Genomic DNA, 20,383 nt, shown 5'->3' with positions numbered 1-20,383 from the left:
TATGTACTGTGAGTGAGTTAATGCTGTAGTTGTGGGGGGGGTTATGTGCAAGAGTACAAAGACACAGGGAATTCTGCTTTTTCCAAGGTAACACAAGCTAACCTGAGTGTACATTGGCTCCAAACTGAAGAGGCAGTGGTGTAAGGTATATACCACGGGCCCCTGTGCATGCCTTGACTGAGATGGGTTTGCTTTTTTGAGGGAGAATATAATAAATGGCACCATGTTCCTCTTGATCATAGGCATGTTCCATTTTGGCTCTTAAAAAAAGTCATTGTTTCACATTAAAATGCCATACATTAGTCATAGTATATGATTAACATAAATAAGGAATTGTATAGTATGTCATAAATAGCCATAGAACATCATTTTAATATCAAAGAGAATCATATATTGTGAAAAAGGAATTGTATTTTATGTCAATAAAATATCATAAAAAGTCATAGTATTGTGTGCCTTTAAAATATCTGATAAAAGTCATGAAACAATTATAGTATAATATGTCATAAAAAAGTAATAGTATAATATGTCAAAAACGTTTATAGTTTCATTTAAGAGATCATAGTTTAGTATGTTGTAAAAAAATCATTGAACATAAAATAGTATGTCATGAAGATGTCAAAAATGTTCAACTGAACTTCATTTATGGTATACCTATGTTGAATACACTTCCTGTAAGTCGCTTTGGATAAAAGCGTCTGCTAAATGACTGTAATGTAATGTAATGTAAATGGACTGTACTTATATAGAGCCTTTCTAGTGTCTTGACCACTCAAAGCTCTTATCACTACATGTCATCATTCTCACCCATTCATACAGCCTTTGGTAGCAACTTGGGGTTAGGTGTCTTGCCCAAGGACACATTGACATGGACAAGAGGAGACGGGGACAACCGGCTCTACCTTCTGAGCCACAGTCGCCCATTTATATAGCAAGTGCTTCACAGAGCAAGATTAAAACAGCGCAGAAAAGAAATGTAATAATTAAATAATAGACAACGATAAAATAATAAAACAATCATAGTAAAGTATGTCACAGCAAAGTTATTAAACAGTCATAAAAAGTCTGTCGTAAAAAAGCAATACAATTAAAAAACATTAAAATGTAAATAAAGTCAAGTTTGTTGTTAAAAAAAAGTTTTAATATTGTATTACTTTTGCTAGAATGTGCGAATGTAGACCCCCAAACAGTCCGCGTGCCTACAACATTGCGCTTGCTAAGGGTAAACTAAGTGTGCAATTATGCAAATAATTATGAAATTCAATATAATAATAAATAAAAATAAAGATATAACATAATAATAAAGTCCAAGGGATCGTTCTCATTGGCTTTTTGTCCAAGTGCAATGCTAACTTCCGGGTTTAACCTAAAAAATATGTCTTGCCATTAAAGTGTCAAAAATAGTCTAACTATAGTATGTAAAACAGATTTAAAAAAATAAGTCATAGCATAGTAAGTAATTTAAATTCAATAAAATAAATTATAGCATACTAAGTCATTTAAATTTTACAAAAAGTCTAGTACAAGTATAGTATGAAATCAGAGCGGCAGAGCGCAGAAGACCTCAACTTTATTTGGGTCAAATGACCAAACAAAGACCTGCTCTATCATGTGGACATATTTCCTGTAAAAAATTGTGTTTTTTTTTTTGTTCACTGTTGATTTACCTCTGCATTCGATGTCATACACTGAAGCATTCCACCTGTAAACGTCATATGTTATGCAGACTTAATAAAGAGCAAACATTGTTGTTATTTGTTGAAACCTATGCTGCTTTCTCTGGAAAAAGAGTTGGCATTACTAGGCTTCGTTTTTAGGTTGGATGATTTTTTTTATCTAGTTGACTGAAGCTAGTTTCTCAACATCATTAGTTTGAGCTAAGGTTGACAAATTCAACTTCATAAAAAAAAAAAAGAAATGCCACATTTCCAATGTTATGGCTAAAACTTATTTATCTGGACGCCAGCACACACTCAATCTACAAACCAGTATTTTTTCTCAGTTCTACACTCTACACTACAAGGGTCTTACGGCCTTTGTACGGCAGATGTGACTGGCTGAAGCTTTGTAGGGCAATGTCATTAAACGTAAAATCATGAAATAAAAGTGTCATTATGCAATAAAGAAAAGACTTTTGAAAAAGTACATTCTGAAATTAAAACAAAAATCCATAAAATAAAATGAAGTAAGGCTCCATACTTATCAATTTACTTCAATATTCGACTGAATTACTTCATTCATTTATAGATTTTACTTTATTCATTCATATGACTACTCATTTAATTAATTACACATTCATTTTTATTTTATGTTGAAGACACTGGGGCATGAAAAATGGGCTCTACATTTGTCCTGACAATAAGATAAGATAAGATAAGATAAGATAATCCTTTATTAGTCCCGCAGCGGGGAAATTTGCAGGCTTACAGCAGCATAGAGTTAAAGTGCACACAAGAGACATAGTAAAGAAAGACAAGATAAAAATAAAAAATGAAAAATAAAAAATAAAAAATAAAAAACAAGTATTATAAATAAGCAATAAAAACAGTAGAAAATAAAAAAACTCAGTCCCAGCTGTGATCAACTTCTCGGCGGTTCCTATTGGCTCGCCTGGTGCTGCAGGGAGGGGACAGCTGAGTGCATTAGTTTGCCTGGTTTCCTCTAAAAGTGAAACACCGTGGCTGCATAGGGGGCTGATAGCCATAACAAGTATTGTTACTGACAGCATTTTGGCAGGGTTATCCCTCCTGGTTCTGGTTATCAACTACTTCCTTCACTGAGCCTCCGTTTATGTGATTAAAGCCACGATGTAAACCATCCAATGGCACCTAATCTAGAACAGATCTACAGAGATAATGAGTGGATGAAGAATGCAGAGAATGTTTTTCCGTTTTTCCCCTGAAAGCAGAACTCACCCCAGCAGTGTAGAAGGAATAAGGTGTGTGTATCTCTATGATTAAAGGAAGTGCTGGCTTCATGCTGTATGTGGGTGGAGAGCTGTCTCAGGCTATCTTTGCTCTTTCCAAACATGGTCATATTACAGTCCAAATATAATAAAACAATACAGCTCTTCCTTGATTTTTTTAGGCATTTAGGGAGTGTTGTGTCAGAGGCATGGTGGAGACCTTATTGTCCTATACTCTGTGTGTGTGTGTGTGTGTGTGTGTGTGTGTGTGTGTGTGTGTGTGTGTGTGTGTGTGTGTGGTGCCGTGTAATAGTGCACACAGCAGTAGCGTTGTGGCCTGGTTTGCCTTACTAGGACAAGCCAACATGGAGTCATCAGCAAAAGCGGGGGGGGGGGGGGGGTTATTCAAACTCCCACTTACCTTTTAAAAGAAAAAAAACAACAACATCCCAGTTACACCATGTTCCTGTTGCCTAGCAACCAGCCAAGTCTTGAGAGAGAAGAGAGGCGTCATAGATGTGTATGTATATTCACTGCTGAGCGCCAGAGCAAACACTCTGCTGCCTCTCCCTCCCGTCTCTCTCTCCATCACTGACGTGTAACAGAGAGTCCTGCAGAGACGATGCACATCATTGATTTATCATCGACACGTTTGTCTTGTCGGTGAACAACATAAACCACTTGTTGCTCTCTGGATCGTTTCAACACACAAGCGCAAGAAAAAACAACATGAGGCATGATAAAGTTCATGGTCTTTTATTTGAAAAAAAAAAATAAAGACTAGCATGTACAACTTGGAATGAATGTAAACTGAACTCAGACGAACAGTTGCGAAGACTGGTGTGCTGACACCCCTAATAGCATGCGCTGCGAAACACAGTACACCCCTCACTACGCTGCTGTCTGAGTCGAGAAACAGAAGAAGAAAAAGAAAAGTGAAGGCCAGTGATTCTCTCTTGCAAGAAAAGAGGACAGACACTCCATCTCAGCAAAAAGAAAAAAAAAAACTGAAAAAGAGAAAGAAAATAGAAAGCTCACCGTAAGACTCTTTAAGTCCCCCCTCATTTCAAAAGGGCAGGACGCACAACTATTAAGATGGCCGTCCAAATAACATAACAAAAACATGCCAAACATTTGAAAATGTATTTTTTGTACATTGTTTTTTTTCTCTTTTTTTATCTAGCATACAATTAAGTCCCATTCCACTTTAACGCTAGAGTCAGAACCTGGTATACTCGCTCGTCTTAACAGTACAGGGTTCCTCTCCAAATACAAAAAAACTGTACCAAACCAACAAGAGGACAGCTTATAGTGGAATCAGCACGCTCTGGTAGCCCGGAGGAGGGATGGGGGGGGGATGGGGGGGCGCAGGGGGTGAGTGCTCCGGTCTCAAGCTGCATGCATGAAGAACAGAAAACAGACAGAGAAAGAAGAGATGGCCAGCCCAGACATTTACCACTAGCAAATGGGACTGGAAGGAGTTCGCCAAATGCTTTAGCTTTAGCCTGAAGGTAGTAGTTACAGGGTTTGTTGTTATTATTATTTTTACTTGTTAAGTACTGATGCTAAACTGATCTCCGGGGGAGGGGACAGGATCACTAACCATCATTTTCATGCAGATATTTTTGTATATTTTTCCTGTGTGGACAGAAGGATATTTTATTTCAACATTCAATTATTTTCTATACAGAAACAGTATGAATAAATGAACATTTTTTTTCCCAAGAGGTAAGTAAAACATTTTATTAATTTTTTTCCTTTTTTTTTCTTCTAAGAGGGGACAGGGCAGGGCAGGCAAGCTTCACTTTGCAGTCATCATCTGTACAAACTCTGCAGAGGAGAGAGAGAGGACAAAAGACAATAGGGACGTCAGGTTTAAGGCTTTGGCACAGCCAGTAACAGCAGTCACCTGCTAAATTGTAAAATGCTTTTAATCAACTTGAGCAGGTCCAGAACACACATCCTAATTAGTGTCCCCTTTCAAAACAGCTTCCATGTTCACCTCATTAAACCCATCTGATTAAAAAGCTCTGTATCCTGCTTACGGTTGTGGTTGGCGATATGCACGCACACATACAAAATGAAAATAAATAAATGAGAGAAAGCTCTCATGGTCTGTGGAGTACATATTCTGTCCCTGGCACAATGGAGTATAGAAGTGGGGCACTTTTCAGCCAGGACGTATGGACTGTTCATAATATACCAACAGCCTTCTAGAAAATGAGCGCAGTCTCTCGTGTAATGTGCCAAGGGAGCGTCAGTAGGGGGGAGGGGAGGGAGAGGCAGTGAGAGAGAGAGTGAAAAGGCTCCTGGCACACTGATGATAATTCAGAAGGATGGCTTTCTCCGCTCTCTGTTTCAGCAGCCTCCATCTATAGCCCCTGTGTAATAACTAATATTATGTGTGGCTGGCTTGTCTGGCGGTCACCCTCAGAGAAATACACCGCTTGGAAAATGAAGTGCTCTGGTCCCCCTGTTTAATGAAAGCCTCACACTGTGGCCTAGAAAACTAAAGCTATTTGTGCACCGTGGCGTTTTAGCGTGTGCTCCCTTTACTGCCGTCTTTTTTTTTTACCTTCGTAGTTGACCTGTCCGTCTCCATCGATGTCTGCTTCTCTGATCATCTCGTCCACCTCCTCGTCCGTTAGCTTCTCCCCCAGGTTCGTCATGACGTGACGGAGCTCTGCGGCGCTGATGTAGCCATTTCCGTCCTGGAAACATCCGGCATGGGAACAAATGTGTGAAACCGAAAAAAATCCAAAATGCTAACAACTTGTGGAGGGAAGAATTCCCACCAGATTGAAATAGTTAATAGTTAATAATGTTAGGCGGGCAGGAAGTTGGAAAACTGATGACTATTTTCCTTCAGGTGAAACTCTATTTACCACTAGCTTGACCCTGACTTTAACTTTAGTTATCTTTCAGTCATTACTTATTCAAACAGATTATCAGATGACTTGACTTCTTGCTTCACATTCATTAAAAGATCAAAATTAACGTTTGCCAAGCATGGAAACTGTTCTCTTATTTCCTTGTTATACTCTGAAACCTTTATTTACCTTGTCAAATACCCGGAAAGCCTCGCGGATCTCCTCCTCACTGTCTGTGTCCTTCATTTTTCTGGCCATCATGGTCAGGAACTCCGGGAAGTCAATGGTTCCATTACCTGGAATGGGTGATCAATGAGGCACATTTAATCAGCAAAGAATTGCTGCAATTACTTAGAAGCAAACTGGGATAAGTAGAGCTAATGTGACCCGGCATTTAGCTGATGAGAAGCAACTGAGTACTGGAGGACTTCATATTCATTTAGTCCTCTTTCGTTGTCTCCATTCATGACAGCAGCGTTTACATCCTCCTCCAGAGGCGAACGGAGCAGTGCAACTTGTGACAGAGTGATCGCAGCAGCCCTAAAATCATTTTAGTGTAAACCTTCCTTCCTGTGATAAGCACAGCAACCGCAGGCTGGGGGGGGGGTATCTGTGTGTGTCTTTCCCTTTCTTCCTCAGGGAAGCCCTAGGAAGATGTTGCATATGTTATACACTAGACAGCAGGATAGCAGGGGGACCCATGGCCGGTCATCCATAATGCAGACATGCAGTAGACTGTGCAGCTCCGACTTCATGGAGCCTGGACAAATCAAAGGCTCATTTCCTGACTCCCCTGTCAGATGTTCTGGCTGGCGGGGAAGAGGAGAAGGCCAAAAAGAGGTTGGGGAGCTTCAACCCAGATCCATCCCTCATGTCCACTCACATCCACCCTTAGGTCCTCGTTTGTCCCCCTCCCTCAAACGTTCTGACACTGTGTCTCGGCGGGGCTAATGGCAGCTGCTGTGCTGCATGCGTGCGATGGGATCAATATCCATGTTACTGTTGTCAAGACAGGATTACCAGCGGATCAGATCTATGAGGAACTCACCAGCTCACCGACTGACACCACAGGCGGGAGGACTGGATGTCTGGAGCTGGATCTAATGGTGGTGAGCTCTGCTTTAATGGAGATGTTGGGAGTAAGCGTGGCACTGTATTGTAATTAAAAACTGACAAAAAAATGTGTCAGGGGATTGAAGAGAAGGTCAGGGACACCGAGGGCAAAGCACCCGGGAGGATTAGCCACGGGGTGGGACGGATGGGGTGGAGGGATTGTACGCAGATTAACCAATGACGACGCACGCCTCAGAGAGCTAACGAGAGAACGGAGAGCCAGAATGGATGTTTCAGTGTGTGTGTGTGGAACTAAAAGGGATGCAGTAATGTGATGGGGCAGATGGTGATCTCATAGCCCGGGGCAACAATCTAAGGACCAGTTATCTAACACACAGAGACAGCCAGCAGCACCAAGGGAGAACACATTCTGCCACTGGGGGGGGGTTGGGAGCTGGGCTTGGAGAAGGGCATGTCTGCAACTGGAAAAGCATCATCTGAGGGGAGACAATGACTGGAGAGGCAAGGAGGCCCCTCTGGCTGTATCTGCTCTACTGCACCGCAAGCCAGCTGCTGCGTCGGAGGAGGAGGGAGGGAGGGATGGAGGCAAGGAGGCATGAAGATAGGGAGGAAGAGAGAGAAAATGGTGGGAGGGAAAGAGAGAGAGAGAGAGAAAAAAAGAGAGAGAGAGGGAGTGAGTGGGCGGTAGAGAGGGAGATGGAGATGGAGATGAGGGAGCTGTGAAGAGGAGAGAATATAAGGAGTGAACCGAGTGGGAGACGGTGCGATTACACATAAGAGGTGCTGACGCAAGCTATGGAACGCTGAGGCTTCTCAGCACTCTTCAGTGTGTGGTCACTGCTCCTCCTGCATCATGAAGCCAACTTCCATCCCTGAGAAGAGAGCGAGATGCGGCGTTGCGTAATGATGACGAGTGATGTGCTGCAACTAAAGCAAATATTTATGTCATGCAGTTTTTTGATACCCAATAAAGTTGTTCCACCTTTTGTTATATGTCAGGAATATGAAATCCTGTATCCTGTAGCAGGTGTGGTGAGCTTGTTTTCCAGATCTGTGTGGTTGTGAGACAACCAGAAGCCATTCCTTCTGACACTGTAACACAACACTGTTCACAAATAGCGGCTTGGCTTTTACAATGTAATAGCCAGGAGACTGGTTCTTGTTAACAGCTCTCTGTCTGTCTGAAGCCTGTCCGTCCTCTCTCCCCCATTCATTCTACTTCTTTGGTGTGGCCTCCTTGTTTGGTAAATAAAGCTGATTTTCAATGGGCCAGCTGACATCCCATGGCTGCCGATGTGGGTACTGGATGTGCGAGGCGCAGAGAGACCTTATGTAACCACTTTTATTTTCCATTACTAGCTTCATTGCCGTCTGACCTAGATTGCATCAGCCAAGGGAGGCAGAGGCAGAACAAGGGGATGTTAGTGATGGTGTGTGTGTGTGTGTGTGCGTGTGCGTGTGTGTGTGTGTGTGCGTGTGCGTGTGTGTGTGTGTGTGTGTGCGTGCACTCCTTGGTGTAACAGAAGGGGAGGGTGCTGAGGATGGTGGGAGGACGCTTCAATGAAGGGGGCAACCGAGCTGTGGTGTGATCGATTTCTCCTGATCAATGCGGTCCCATTTACAAAGTCCTAAAAGCTGACAGGGCACCGCTGGGCTAAAGGCCCACTTACAGCTCACATCCTCCACTCGGCGGCCCAAGGACGGTCAGCTCAGGTGCTACGAGCCAACTTCTACAACTCCTCTCTCACTTTGTTCTTTTTCATTTTTCATTATCTCTATCACAGCACCTTCTGGAGACCCTGCAGCGGAGGATAGGGATCTCTGTTCTCGCGGTGACTAGCGGGTGCTTGAATCATGACGCTGACAGTCTTTTGACACTTAGCCTGCTCTTCTCCTCAGCACTGAAAGCACCTCCTGCACACCCATATCTCTGACATGTCCGGATATGATGGAGCTGAACACTCGGTGACTAAACTGCTGACACAGAGGGACACGTCATCTGAAAGTAACGCTGGCCGGACAGTTGGCCTGGACAGTTGGCTGACAGTTGGTTGAAAGGGGAGGGAGGAGGGGCAACCACACCGAGATGGGGCAGTAATGGATGCTGTGTTTAATCCATCATGTAACAGAGCTGTTATCATCGCAGTCAATGGTCATGTGGAATTTGGTGCCATTTCTCTGAAATTACTGAAATTAATGGATAAATCTCCCAAAGAACTGTAGCACCTAGCATTGAGGTAAATTTGGTATTTCACTGTCAGTCATTCCACTGATTAAAACAGGGGCGTGAGCAGGAAAGGATCAGTTAAACTGCTGATGGGAACGGATTGGCATCCCCTTATTAACCTAAATATTAAAACCCTTCCTACTCACTTACTTTGTAAAATGTGAGTACAATTACCAATTTAACGGCTGATTATCCATCTCTTAAATACATTTTCCCAGTAAATTAAGACAGAAGTGTGCACTGAGAGTATTGGTCCTGTGACATGTTTCAACTGCTTGGATAGAAATCCAAAAACAAACAGATGTAAATCTCTGATGTCTTTGTGATGCAGGGCTTCTAGCAACCCAATATGAGTGAGTCCTACCTTCTGTTAAGGATTTATTACTCTATATCATTATTTGGCACCTGATTTAATCTCTTTACCGGGTCATAACTCATAACTGTTAATATTATGGGCAAATCGCGTAGGGCTGCATCTGTCGATCATTTTTTTCTTCCAATTAGTCGATTAATTAAAACTCTAACTAATCAATTTTGTTACGTTTTTCTTTCAATTTCCTGATTAATATAACTATATCTGATTCCATTTTCCATATTTTATTCAATCATCTAAACAAATATAACAAGATTACAGACCCTGTTTGTCCGATGCCTGATCAGAAAAATATTGGACCTCCAATTCAGAAGGATTGATATGACACGTTAATTAATTATTAAGCAATTAATATATGGTTGTCATAGTAACCCTTTCCCTGAACTGTCTAAAACACGTCTACACTCATAGATCGTGGATCAGGTTTTAGCTGCAACTTGTTCTTCGGGGTAATATTCACTGGGCACACCTTTTTTTGCGACGCGCCGACTAACGTTGTGCCAATGGGCAATATTGTTGTTATTGATGACATTGTTTATTTGGGCGAATCGACTCAGCCCTAACAATAAAGTGTGTATACTGACCGTCAGCATCCACCTCATTGATCATGTCCTGCAGTTCTGCCTCTGTGGGGTTCTGGCCCAGCGACCTCATGACGGTGCCCAGCTCTTTGGTGGTGATGGTGCCGTCGCCGTCCTTGTCGAATAAGGAGAAAGCCTCCTTGAACTCTGCCGGGGTGGAGGTAAGAGTGGGAGGTTAGATCATCGCAGCTATGCCGGTTACAGAAATAGGTTGTGTTAGGACACTGCAGTCAGGTCGTAAGGTTAATCAATCCCTTGTGACTAAAGGCGGCCGTGTTAACTAAGTTCATGCTTGTCTGTAAATTCGCCGTAGGCAGAGGTTAAGTTGTAAATGTGCTGAGCTCTGAAAACCACACAGGGATCTTATCTCAGACTGTTGGAGACAGAAGGATGCAGAATACTGGAAGGGTACCAGCTCCTGATAGCAGGGTTCTAAACTACCGCCATAAAGAGCCATCTAGGGAGGTGCAGGAAATAGTGAGCATTAGCCTTGGACCCTTAGCACAAGCTAATTAGCCACAGAGGGGGTTTTCCAGAGATCAAATAGGGCAGCCTCCAGTTCTGGTACAAAGGCCACATCATGTATTTATCAAGAATATCAAGGTGTCTCAATGAATGAACCTGCTCATAAACTCGCCTGAAAACTGTCCATTTAATGTGGCTGCATGGGTTTTACTCCTGACTCATGACATGCTGTAAATGCTTCTTCCTGTTGTTTCCTTTTTCAGGTTGAAAAGCTAATGATCTACCAAGAGAGGGCCACTGCTAAGTCCTTCAATGTTCTGGGTCACTTCATGCTCAAATGCCGTGGACGCAAACCAGAGCAGCTAATAAGAGATGTCACCTTGCTAACGTTATTGAATAACATAGCATATATGTGAGGAAAGGACTCTGCTATGAGGGGGAGTAAAAGGAGGTTCTTACCTGCGATCTGCTCTTCTGTTAGTTGGTCAGCCTGCGGTTGGAGAAAAAAAAGAAGGAGGGTTACAAACAATATAGTTTAATCAACAAGGCAACTATTCCAAATACCCAACCGGCATTACATTCCTCGTCGTCCCCACCCACCAGTCACCACACAGTTTAACAATGGCCACAGTGTTCAGGAGCGCTGGGAGTGTTGGGCTGTTGACAGAGGCCTCAGCTGGACTCTGCTCTCAGGAGGTTTACTAATGACAACACCACCACATTAACTAGTAGCCCCATTAGCTAGCACAAAATGCACTGGGGAAGGGAGTGCCAATCAGTTAGAGGACTTGTTTCAATATTTTTTACTTGTATTTTCGAAATGGCATTTTCTTCTCTGAGCATAAGTCCCCCTTGACTCCAGTCTGATTCTGATTGTTATGAAATTGATACTGATGCTTAAAATCAGTACCGTATTTTCCGCACTATAAGGCGCACTTAAAAGCCTTTAATTTTCTCAAAAAACGACAGTGCGCCTTGTAATCCGGAGCGACTTATATATGGATTAATTCTGGTTGTGCTTACTGACCTCGAAGCGATTTTGTGTGGTACACGGCGCTCTGTCAAAATGTTTTAGTACGACTTTGGTAAACTACAAAGCCGCACCGCAGCAGCATTACGGCTACCGTAGTCAGGAGCGTCGCGGAGTAATACATACTGTGCTTCACCATAATATTACAGTGTGTGTGTATAAGGACCCCAACATGGCTCCTGTCAAGAGACACGCTTACGACGCGGACTTCAAACTCAAGGCTATCAGTCACGCAGTAGAACATGGGAATAGAGCAGCTGCGAGAGAATTCAACATTAATGAATCAATGGTACGGAAGTGGAGGAAGTTTGACTGACTGACTGTTTTGTTTCGCTTAATGCGCCTTATAGTCCGGTGCGCCTTATATATGAAAAAAGATCGAAAATAGACCATTCATTGACAGTGCGCCTTATAATCCAGTGCGCCCTATAGTGCGGAAAATACGGTAATCAGACTTATTTAGGTTATCGAGATGTCTTTTTAGGGTTGCGTTAGTTTAACAGAGAGCTCTGATATAGAAAGCTCTACAAAAGGCACTGCACGAAATGTAATTCCCAGCTGAGGAATGGCTCCATGGAATAGAATCACACCATGTTCCAAAAGTAGGCTACAACATGGCGGTCCACACAAGAGGGACTGCCTGGGCAACTAGATGCTGTAATAAAACAGATGAAGTGCTGGCTCCTGACCAGGACAGGATGTATAGAGTGGGTTGTTTCAGGACATATCAGCATGGGAGGGCTTTCCATGGTCATACCAACAGGGGAAAAAATTGCCTGCTGGGTCACATTCACCCCCCCGCCCCCAGCCATCAACAACTGTGGCTCCGTGATGGCTGATAGTGACTCACACATGCTTGAAGTGGTTTTTCAGGCGGGCATCCACTGCCAGACCTTTTTACATAGAAGGATGCAGCTTCTTTGTGAAGGAGCCTCTGTTTTCAAACAAATACCCTCAGCAGTAAAAGTGTGAATACAAAGCTCCAGGCGCAAATAACTCCTACACAATCCCTCCCATCCCCGCTTTATGTGAAAAAAATATTTTATCTAATTAGTATTGTTAACAGACCACACTGACATCGTTGGGACTGGCAGCAAAGACAACACACAAACAGATGACACATGAGCGGTCACAGATGTGCACACACGCTCAAACACTAACATACATGCATGTGCACGCTTACAAACACACACACACAGTGTTCCTCTTAATGGCATTCTACCTCAAAACACCAATACTTTCCATCCCCATGTTTCCTGTGAATTAGTCAGAGAAACCAGTTTTGCCTCTAAGCGAATTCTTCAGCCTGCCGGTGTGTTTATGTTTGTGCAAGCAATCTAGCCGTGGATACCGCCGGGCAAACATCCAATAACAAAGCCACCCTGCAATCCCACGGCTGTGGAAATTTTAGCCTTGTAAAGTCCATGTTTGGAGGTGGGGCTATTTTATTTTGTAAAACCAGGCCAGTGAATTTAATTAGATTTGGTTGGACTGGCTGAGATTCAGGGGACGACACACTGCGAGCTGACATTTGACTTTTTCAGAAACAAGTAGCAGCAGCCACAGAATGGATTGATCCAGCCAGCGACATCATTGGCAGCTCTCGTACAATCAGCTGACATGATTCAATGCTTTTCCTCTCCCTCCCCCCCGCCTTCTTCCTGTCTTCAGTTCCATTTCTAAGAATCGGAAATGTCAGGAGACAAAACGACTCTGCCTGTTGCTAACGCACCGCCCGACTTAACCAATATTCTCTTTCTCATCTGTGTTTTTCTGGTGACATCTTTCCTCCCTCTCAGCTCTTGTCCTAGTGTTAATTTCCCACTTCCTCTCTGTCCAGAAGTCTCCCTTCCTCTTTCCCCTTAGTCACCCTCTTTGTCATGCTGTGTCGCTCCTGCCGTCTCTTTCTGTCCCCTGCTGTCCTTCTAAGTGGACTGGGTGTGGGGTTTGGTGACTCAGTGCTATGGATCCTCCCTGGCTTAGGCCCAAGCTGTTGGAGCCTCACAGTGCTGCTGCACCACCAGGCCCATCCCTTGCTTTTTTTCTCCTTCTTTCTCTGGCACTTGGACTTCAGCCAATACTAACTCCTCCTCCTCCTCCTCCTCCTCCTCCTCCAGACCTTTCCCCTCTGTGCGTCTCTACTCTCTCTATATATGTGACATACAGTTCAGAGGAAACTCCCTATGATTCACCCTCCACAGCGCTCTATGGGCGGGCTTGTTCACTGCCAGGCTTCCAGTCTTATAACAGCTTGTAGAGGAGTGGGAGTGTGTGAGTGTTTGGGGATCGGGGGCTCTGCTGGCAGAGGTTCGCTGGCACGAGCGGGTCAACCACTCCCTCCGTTGCCCGGGCAGCCGGCACCAGCAATGTGCTCCAAACAAGACTGTGGGAGGCAGGAGGCATGTTCACTGGGTCCAGTGCGGATGTCATATTACCCTTTACAAACATACTGCATCGCTCAGTGTTCACACTAGGTTTAACTCGATAGGGGATGCAAAATGGTGTAAGAGAATGCAACGATTTTTTTCTTCTGTAACGACGCTGTAGGCCCAAACAATTCCTGAATTTTCTTCTCTGTATTCACCAAGTGAAAGACGTACAACCACCTGTCAATCGGACAGATGGGTGTGTGACACACACACACACACACACACACACACACACACACACACACACACACACACTCCCATTCATCCTAACACAAGCACAAACACAAAGAGTGAGTGTGGCACACACACTCTCTTTCTATGGCGGCACTGAGCTCCACAGAGCGCTGATTGCCTCGTCTCTTTGAGGCTGGACAAAAGACAGTGAGGCCTCGGGGGCCCGGGCTGTGTCTGGAGGGGAGGGGAGGGATAGAGGACGGGTGTAAACAACACCAGCCTCCCCACGCCCTGAGGACAGGGCCAGTCCACCATATGGCCTGGTGGTACTCCTCCGCACCGCAGGGAGCACTTTGTGGCTCCTGGACACCGTGAATACATGGGACATGGCTGGGTGTTGCCACCAAGCATATCAATTATTCACTGCACAGGATCAGATGTCCATCAAGTTACTAAACATGCATCAGCAAACAAGAGTGTAGCAGGAATACGATAGGGCCTTAGCATGGTCCCACTACATATTCGATACTTCCAGCTCAATGGGGGAGGCTGTTTCCACTTCAGTGGCGGCATTGATGCAGACAAGAGGCTTACGCCTGTGGATTGAACTTTTCAGAGATGCTGATACGCCGGCTAACTCCATAACAATTCCACTTTACACTCCAATTACTGCGCCGTATTGCAACACAAAACTGCATTGCAGCTTGATCACCATACATGGGCTATTTGATCACAGCAGCGGGAGGGTGGGGGGGGGTACAGCTTCTTGACATTAATGGTCTAATCAATGGATTAGTTTGAAGGCCTCTTTCACACATACAGATAATATCCACTCTGTAACCTCTCCGTGTGTGACGTAGCCGGTGGAGGGGCTCCGTTTCATCATGGTTGCAGATGTCAGTGTGCGTGTAAGAGTGTGTCTCCAACATCTGGCTAGAAATGTGTGGTAATACGCATTTTGCAAGTCACTGGGGCCTATGGAAACACTGTCTTTTCTCCGAATATACTTTGCAACAGGGATATTACATAACCTTTTAAGGTATGTAGGTGTTTAAGTGGACTCCTGTGGTCCTGTGATATTTATATTTTGATGTGAAGTTTGGGAAAAAGTCGACCAAACTTCACAGCTGTTGATGTTTTGTGGTGGCCAGTTCCAGAGAGAGAGAGAGAGAGAGAGAGAGAGAGAGAGAGCTTCACGGACAACATTTGCATGACATCGAACATTTGCAAAGAGGCAACCAAATGAGCCGACATAACACAGACAGATAACACAGATAAACCCCCGAGCCTGGAGGAACTGTGTCTAGTGCCGTTTTTGAGTGGCCTTAGGATTTAAGCTACAACCTTGTAATTACAAGAATAGGGTCAGTTTCCGCTGCGGAAGACTGGCGAGATAAAATAGTGCCATCATGGCAGCAAGATGGTGCAACAGAGAAAAAGAGGAAGCCAGCTCGTTTCCCTCCTGACTGACTGGTGGGGGGGGGGCAACGTGTTCAAACGGAGAACACACACCGATATCTCTCTAACATACGTGTTGAAACATGTCGGATCTGAGAGGGAAACGTCTCTCTAGGCTTCCCAACACTCTGATGCATTAACTGCTGCAGAATTATCCCGTAATGACCCAGAATAGCTTGCTAGTTATTCCGATACCACCCGATCTAAGTCCAAGAATTAATTCGATCCGCACCGTGCTGAACCAGCTACTTGACCCGACGTGGACGGATACCAGATAATTGCGCAGTTATGAGGAAATAGTCCCGTTATGAAGGTGGATATATATATTTCAGGCATAAATCCGATAAGTGGAACATATTTAAAAAAAAAATGCAGTTTGCGGGCGTTTTCCGTGTCCGTGCGAATAGCTGCTATCTGAATATAGAAACCTACAGGAGCGCAAGAAACATTCAGCTAAACCGGGTTACTACTTGTAGTAAACTGGCTGTGCTACAATTAAAACGCATTTCCTCCCTGCACAGAATGAATGACAATACATACCATGTCTGGTGGGTTGTGTGCTTGCTGGTCTGTGGAGGCAGACTAGGAGTGTGCTCGTTCCTTAGATGGAGTTCCACTGGCGGGTTAGGAGTGTGTATATTGGCCGCGGCCAGAACGGGGATAGCCTGCGTATCCCTCCGCGGCACTAGCACCGATCACTCACTTCCTTATTTCGATTGAGGGTTGCTGCAGCAGGAGACATGCCAATCACACTCATATTACACTGGAGATGCACTGGATATTTGATTAATTCTTATTATAGGGTGATATTTACAAGATGTGCATTAGGATTGTTGCCTGTATGACACCACTGGATGTACAAAACACACAGTACACACTGGGATCAAACCTCCAAAAGGGAAACAAGGCACAGGTGAAGCTGAATTTAGATGAAAATGCTTTTATTCACAAGAATATTTTCACTATATAATCACCAATCACCTTATGATATCTGTTTGCTTTGTTTTGCTGTAAACATAACTTACAGGAAGCAGTGTTTTATGGAGTTTTAAGGTAGCCCCCTTGGGAGCTTTCAGGCCAAGTTAGATTAAGTGGCAGTAAAGCTGAAAATTAAAGTTAAGCCCACATAGTTATTGAGGCATTACTGGTTTACATAATCCATAACCCTTAGTGGGCAAAAGAAAAAAACTACATCTGAAGTGACCTTTATTATATATATTATATATATATATATATATACACTAATGGTTTTTTGTAATTGTTACTTATCTAGAAAGATTGAAAAACTCTTCTTTATCTGTGAATTTCTCCAAATTTTCCACTGCCTGATAACCATCACAAGTCATTGTAAAAAAATAAATAAAAATAAAAAGTAAAGTACCTTTCATTACAAAATAAATCAACAACCAGATGTTACTGTTGTAGAAGATGTTGGGCATTTGGCAAAATGACAACAATCATAAATATAATTCAAATTCATTCAATCAAGAAAGCGTATGGCTCCAAACTAAAGTCTGGCAGGGTTTATATATAGCTTAATCCACTAAACCAATTCATCAATTTATTCATAATTGTATTGCGATGTGTAGAAATTCTGAACTAATCGAACTCATAGGCTTAAAAAATGCAGACTGTGCCTTAAAATTGGAACATATCATTGTCAGACCTCTAAACTTCACAGGATATAAGTATTGATGAACTTCACCTATACAAAATCAAATCCCCTATGGCGCATTATCTACCATCCATCCATTTGGCTTAGATTACCCCATTACAGGGTACTATTTTTCAGGCGCGGAAGGATACCTCTAGAGTAAGAAGCAGCCCGGTTGACACTGGAGAATATGCCGTCCCGGTGTGTGATACCGTTTCTGATTGGCCGCTGCAGACCCGCAATATTATACTTCATGTGTCGGCCGCTCTGATTGGCTACACGGGACCTGCATTGCACCAGGCAGTGGCACTTGACGGAAATATAATAAATATAAATACAGGAAGTGTAAAAAACCAACGCAGCTCCAAGCGCCGCGTTTAGAACGATTTATCAGTGCGTGTAATTATTTTTGATTAGTTTGGTCGACACAGGTGGAAAATGCGACAGGTTTTCATTGGTGCGGGATAAATGTCTGATAGGCTCGATATGGGAAGTGCGCAGACTTACTATTGGCTACTAGAAAGTGTGGTAGGGCTACGTGGAATTCACAATGAAGCGCGGCAGGTCGGAGGTGCGTTTCCATTTGACGACCAAAACGAACCTGTTGGGTCATTTACTAAAGCTAACAGGTCTGCCTCCTCAATGACGACGCAGAATTCGGCAGAGCAGTTAGTATGTTGCGTTGTCCTAATCCACACACTCATATAAACCCTCCAGTGGCTCTTGAGTGTGTGCGGTTTACCAGACACAGGCGCCACCTAGTGGACAGAGTGTAGATTTCATGTTTACATCAGCCAGATGCCAAACACTTTAACCCAGAAAGGGATGTCTTCTATGCAGAGAATGGGGCCCTCTATAAAATCACTGTACTGTGTTAGTAACTGTGGGTTGCTGAACTGTTTCGGGGCGGCTGTGGCGTAGTGGAGAGCAAGGTAGTTCTCCAATCAGAGGGTCGGTGGTTCGATACCCAACATGCAGTCGATGTGTCCTTGGGCAAGACACTTAACCCCAAGTTGCTCCTGAAGGCTTGCCATCGGTGTGGACTGGATGATGAATGTTAGTTAGAGTCTGATGGTGGCACCTTGCATGGTAGCCTGTCATCAGTGTGTGAATGGGTGAATGATATGTAACATACTACTGATTGTAAGTCGCTTTGGATAAAAGCGTCTGCTAAATGACTGTAATGTAATGTAATGTTTCCCCACAGTGTTGGTTCTGTCTCCCAATGTGTTTACAATGCTGTGAAAGGTACATCTGCCTCACTGTCCTAAAACTAAACAGTGACAATGGATAATAACTGTCCCAAAGTGGGCCATTCAGTGGAATAAGTATTATTAATCAGAAAACCCCTGAATATTGTTTTTAAAACAAGACATTTATAACGGACATCATTTGTTTGTGTTTTTGTTATGTAGCAAAATAGGACTACAATCTGAATTTCTTTGTTCCTTATTGACAGATAAGATAACCTTGAACCTTGTTTAAGTTTATTACAACAAGAATATAATAGGGACAAACGTTGCTCTTTATTGTATTTGTAGACGTTATATTTGACCGTAGTGTGTTTGCTGCAGTACTGCTGATTATATTACAGGCTGTCGCTGTAGCTTGTTCTATTTCATTGCCTGTTTTATGTGCATATGTATATGCCCACATGTCATCAATCACATGAATCGTTTTCCCGTAGCTGCTGAGCTGGTAACCGCTCATGTGGATCCACTGAAGAAAAAGGAACTTTCTCATTTTCCACATTAACTTGTTAAAGGTCTTATTTCAGCACCACGTGGCAAAGCTCTGCAGTTCAGCGAGGCAGAGTGCGGTCCTCTCATCAGGTCAATGAGCTCTAACTCCAGATGAGCCATTTCATTTGTTAATCTACTGGAACTAATTGGGACTTCTTACTGAATTTGTTCAGTGTTTTCTCCCCCTCTTTACAGGAGGAATTGTATAAGTAGAGGTACCTTTTTTTCTTCTTACTGCTTTGCGTCTCCCAGTCACCACCTCACACACGTTTCTTGTTTTATGGCGCTACTGCTGGCAGCATCACAGAGGTGAGAGAATGAGCATTGTCACTCATTTTCCTGCAACTCCCCAAACATGTTGGATTTGTAACAGCTTGGTCACCTTGAACCTTTTGCAGCCCTTTATAGTGGATACATTAAACTAATAAGGATTAGTCAGCACCCATGCAAGACTTTGAGCATAATAGTTTAAAGTATACAAAAAGATAGTTGTAAGATTTGATCTTGTGAATATATATTCAGACATTGTTAGGTTTTCTTCATATGTTCCTCATCCCCTCATGCGTTTGGAAATTTATGATAAAATAACCAATCATATCAAGTAGAGCACAGTCTGTACACACTGTGAATGAACAATAATGTGGATATGACATTTCAGAGAATGCCAACATGTTCAGTCCTGCTGTATCATCCTCAATCAGTTTCTGTGAGCTCACGGTTTGCCTTTAGCTGACAGGACAAATGCCTCATTACAACCCCTTCCCCCTTATCCTGTAACCCTCTCACTCTTTGGCCCTACTCGCCACGCTTGATTCAAATGTTATTTTTTTCATCCATTTGCTGAATGCGCTTCGATGTACGAGCTGCAGTTGAAATGCGTGACTGATTTAATAAGGAGAGTGTTTCCGAGGAAGGGGGGCTGCAGCAGTGGCTCGGTTCTCTCTTGGGCCCAGAGATGGCCCCTGCCAAGCGGTTTGATGCTTGCTGCATGGGGCCCACTTTCTGCTGAGCACCGAGTTACACCGTGCTCCACATCAAGAAGCATTAAATCAACACCGCTGCTCTCAGCATGTCAGGACTGCAGCAAGGGCAGCTTATCTGGATCGACTTAACCGCGCTGCGATAACGTCAGGGCTGATTTAAAAAAACAAATCACCGGCTGCTACAGATGTATGAGCATGTGCATGAACCATAAGCAAAAGTCATGATTCACCTCTCTATTGCTCAGTCCATTTAAACATTTGGAGTGAAGCATTAGTGCAAAGACATTGTGCTGCTCCTGATGTCAATGTCAGAGTCAAATCAGTCAGGGTGTTTTATTTCAGTCTGTCCCCCAGAGATTTATAGATGTGAATGTGCACAGGCACCAGGTGTGTGGGAGTCATTTGGAATACTCCAGTA

General features: G+C 43.5%; 1 protein-coding gene across 1 annotated transcript; it reads right to left on the bottom strand.

Moving 5' to 3' along the window:
- Nucleotides 1–3,645: 3,645 nt before the first annotated feature.
- Nucleotides 3,646–16,234, bottom strand: LOC129107506 (calmodulin-1). Its single transcript, XM_054619009.1, has 6 exons — nt 16,127–16,234; nt 10,955–10,985; nt 10,034–10,177; nt 5,965–6,071; nt 5,481–5,616; nt 3,646–4,735 (listed from the first exon to the last, which is right to left on the bottom strand). The coding sequence occupies exons 1-6, from the start codon at nt 16,127–16,129 to the stop codon at nt 4,707–4,709; spliced, it is 450 nt and encodes a 149-aa protein (XP_054474984.1). The 5' UTR covers nt 16,130–16,234; the 3' UTR covers nt 3,646–4,706.
- Nucleotides 16,235–20,383: the final 4,149 nt, after the last annotated feature.

This window comes from Anoplopoma fimbria, chromosome 18 (genome assembly GCF_027596085.1).
Source record: "Anoplopoma fimbria isolate UVic2021 breed Golden Eagle Sablefish chromosome 18, Afim_UVic_2022, whole genome shotgun sequence".
Classification (NCBI taxonomy): domain Eukaryota; kingdom Metazoa; phylum Chordata; class Actinopteri; order Perciformes; family Anoplopomatidae; genus Anoplopoma; species Anoplopoma fimbria.
This window is presented reverse-complemented; position numbering and strand designations above follow the sequence as displayed.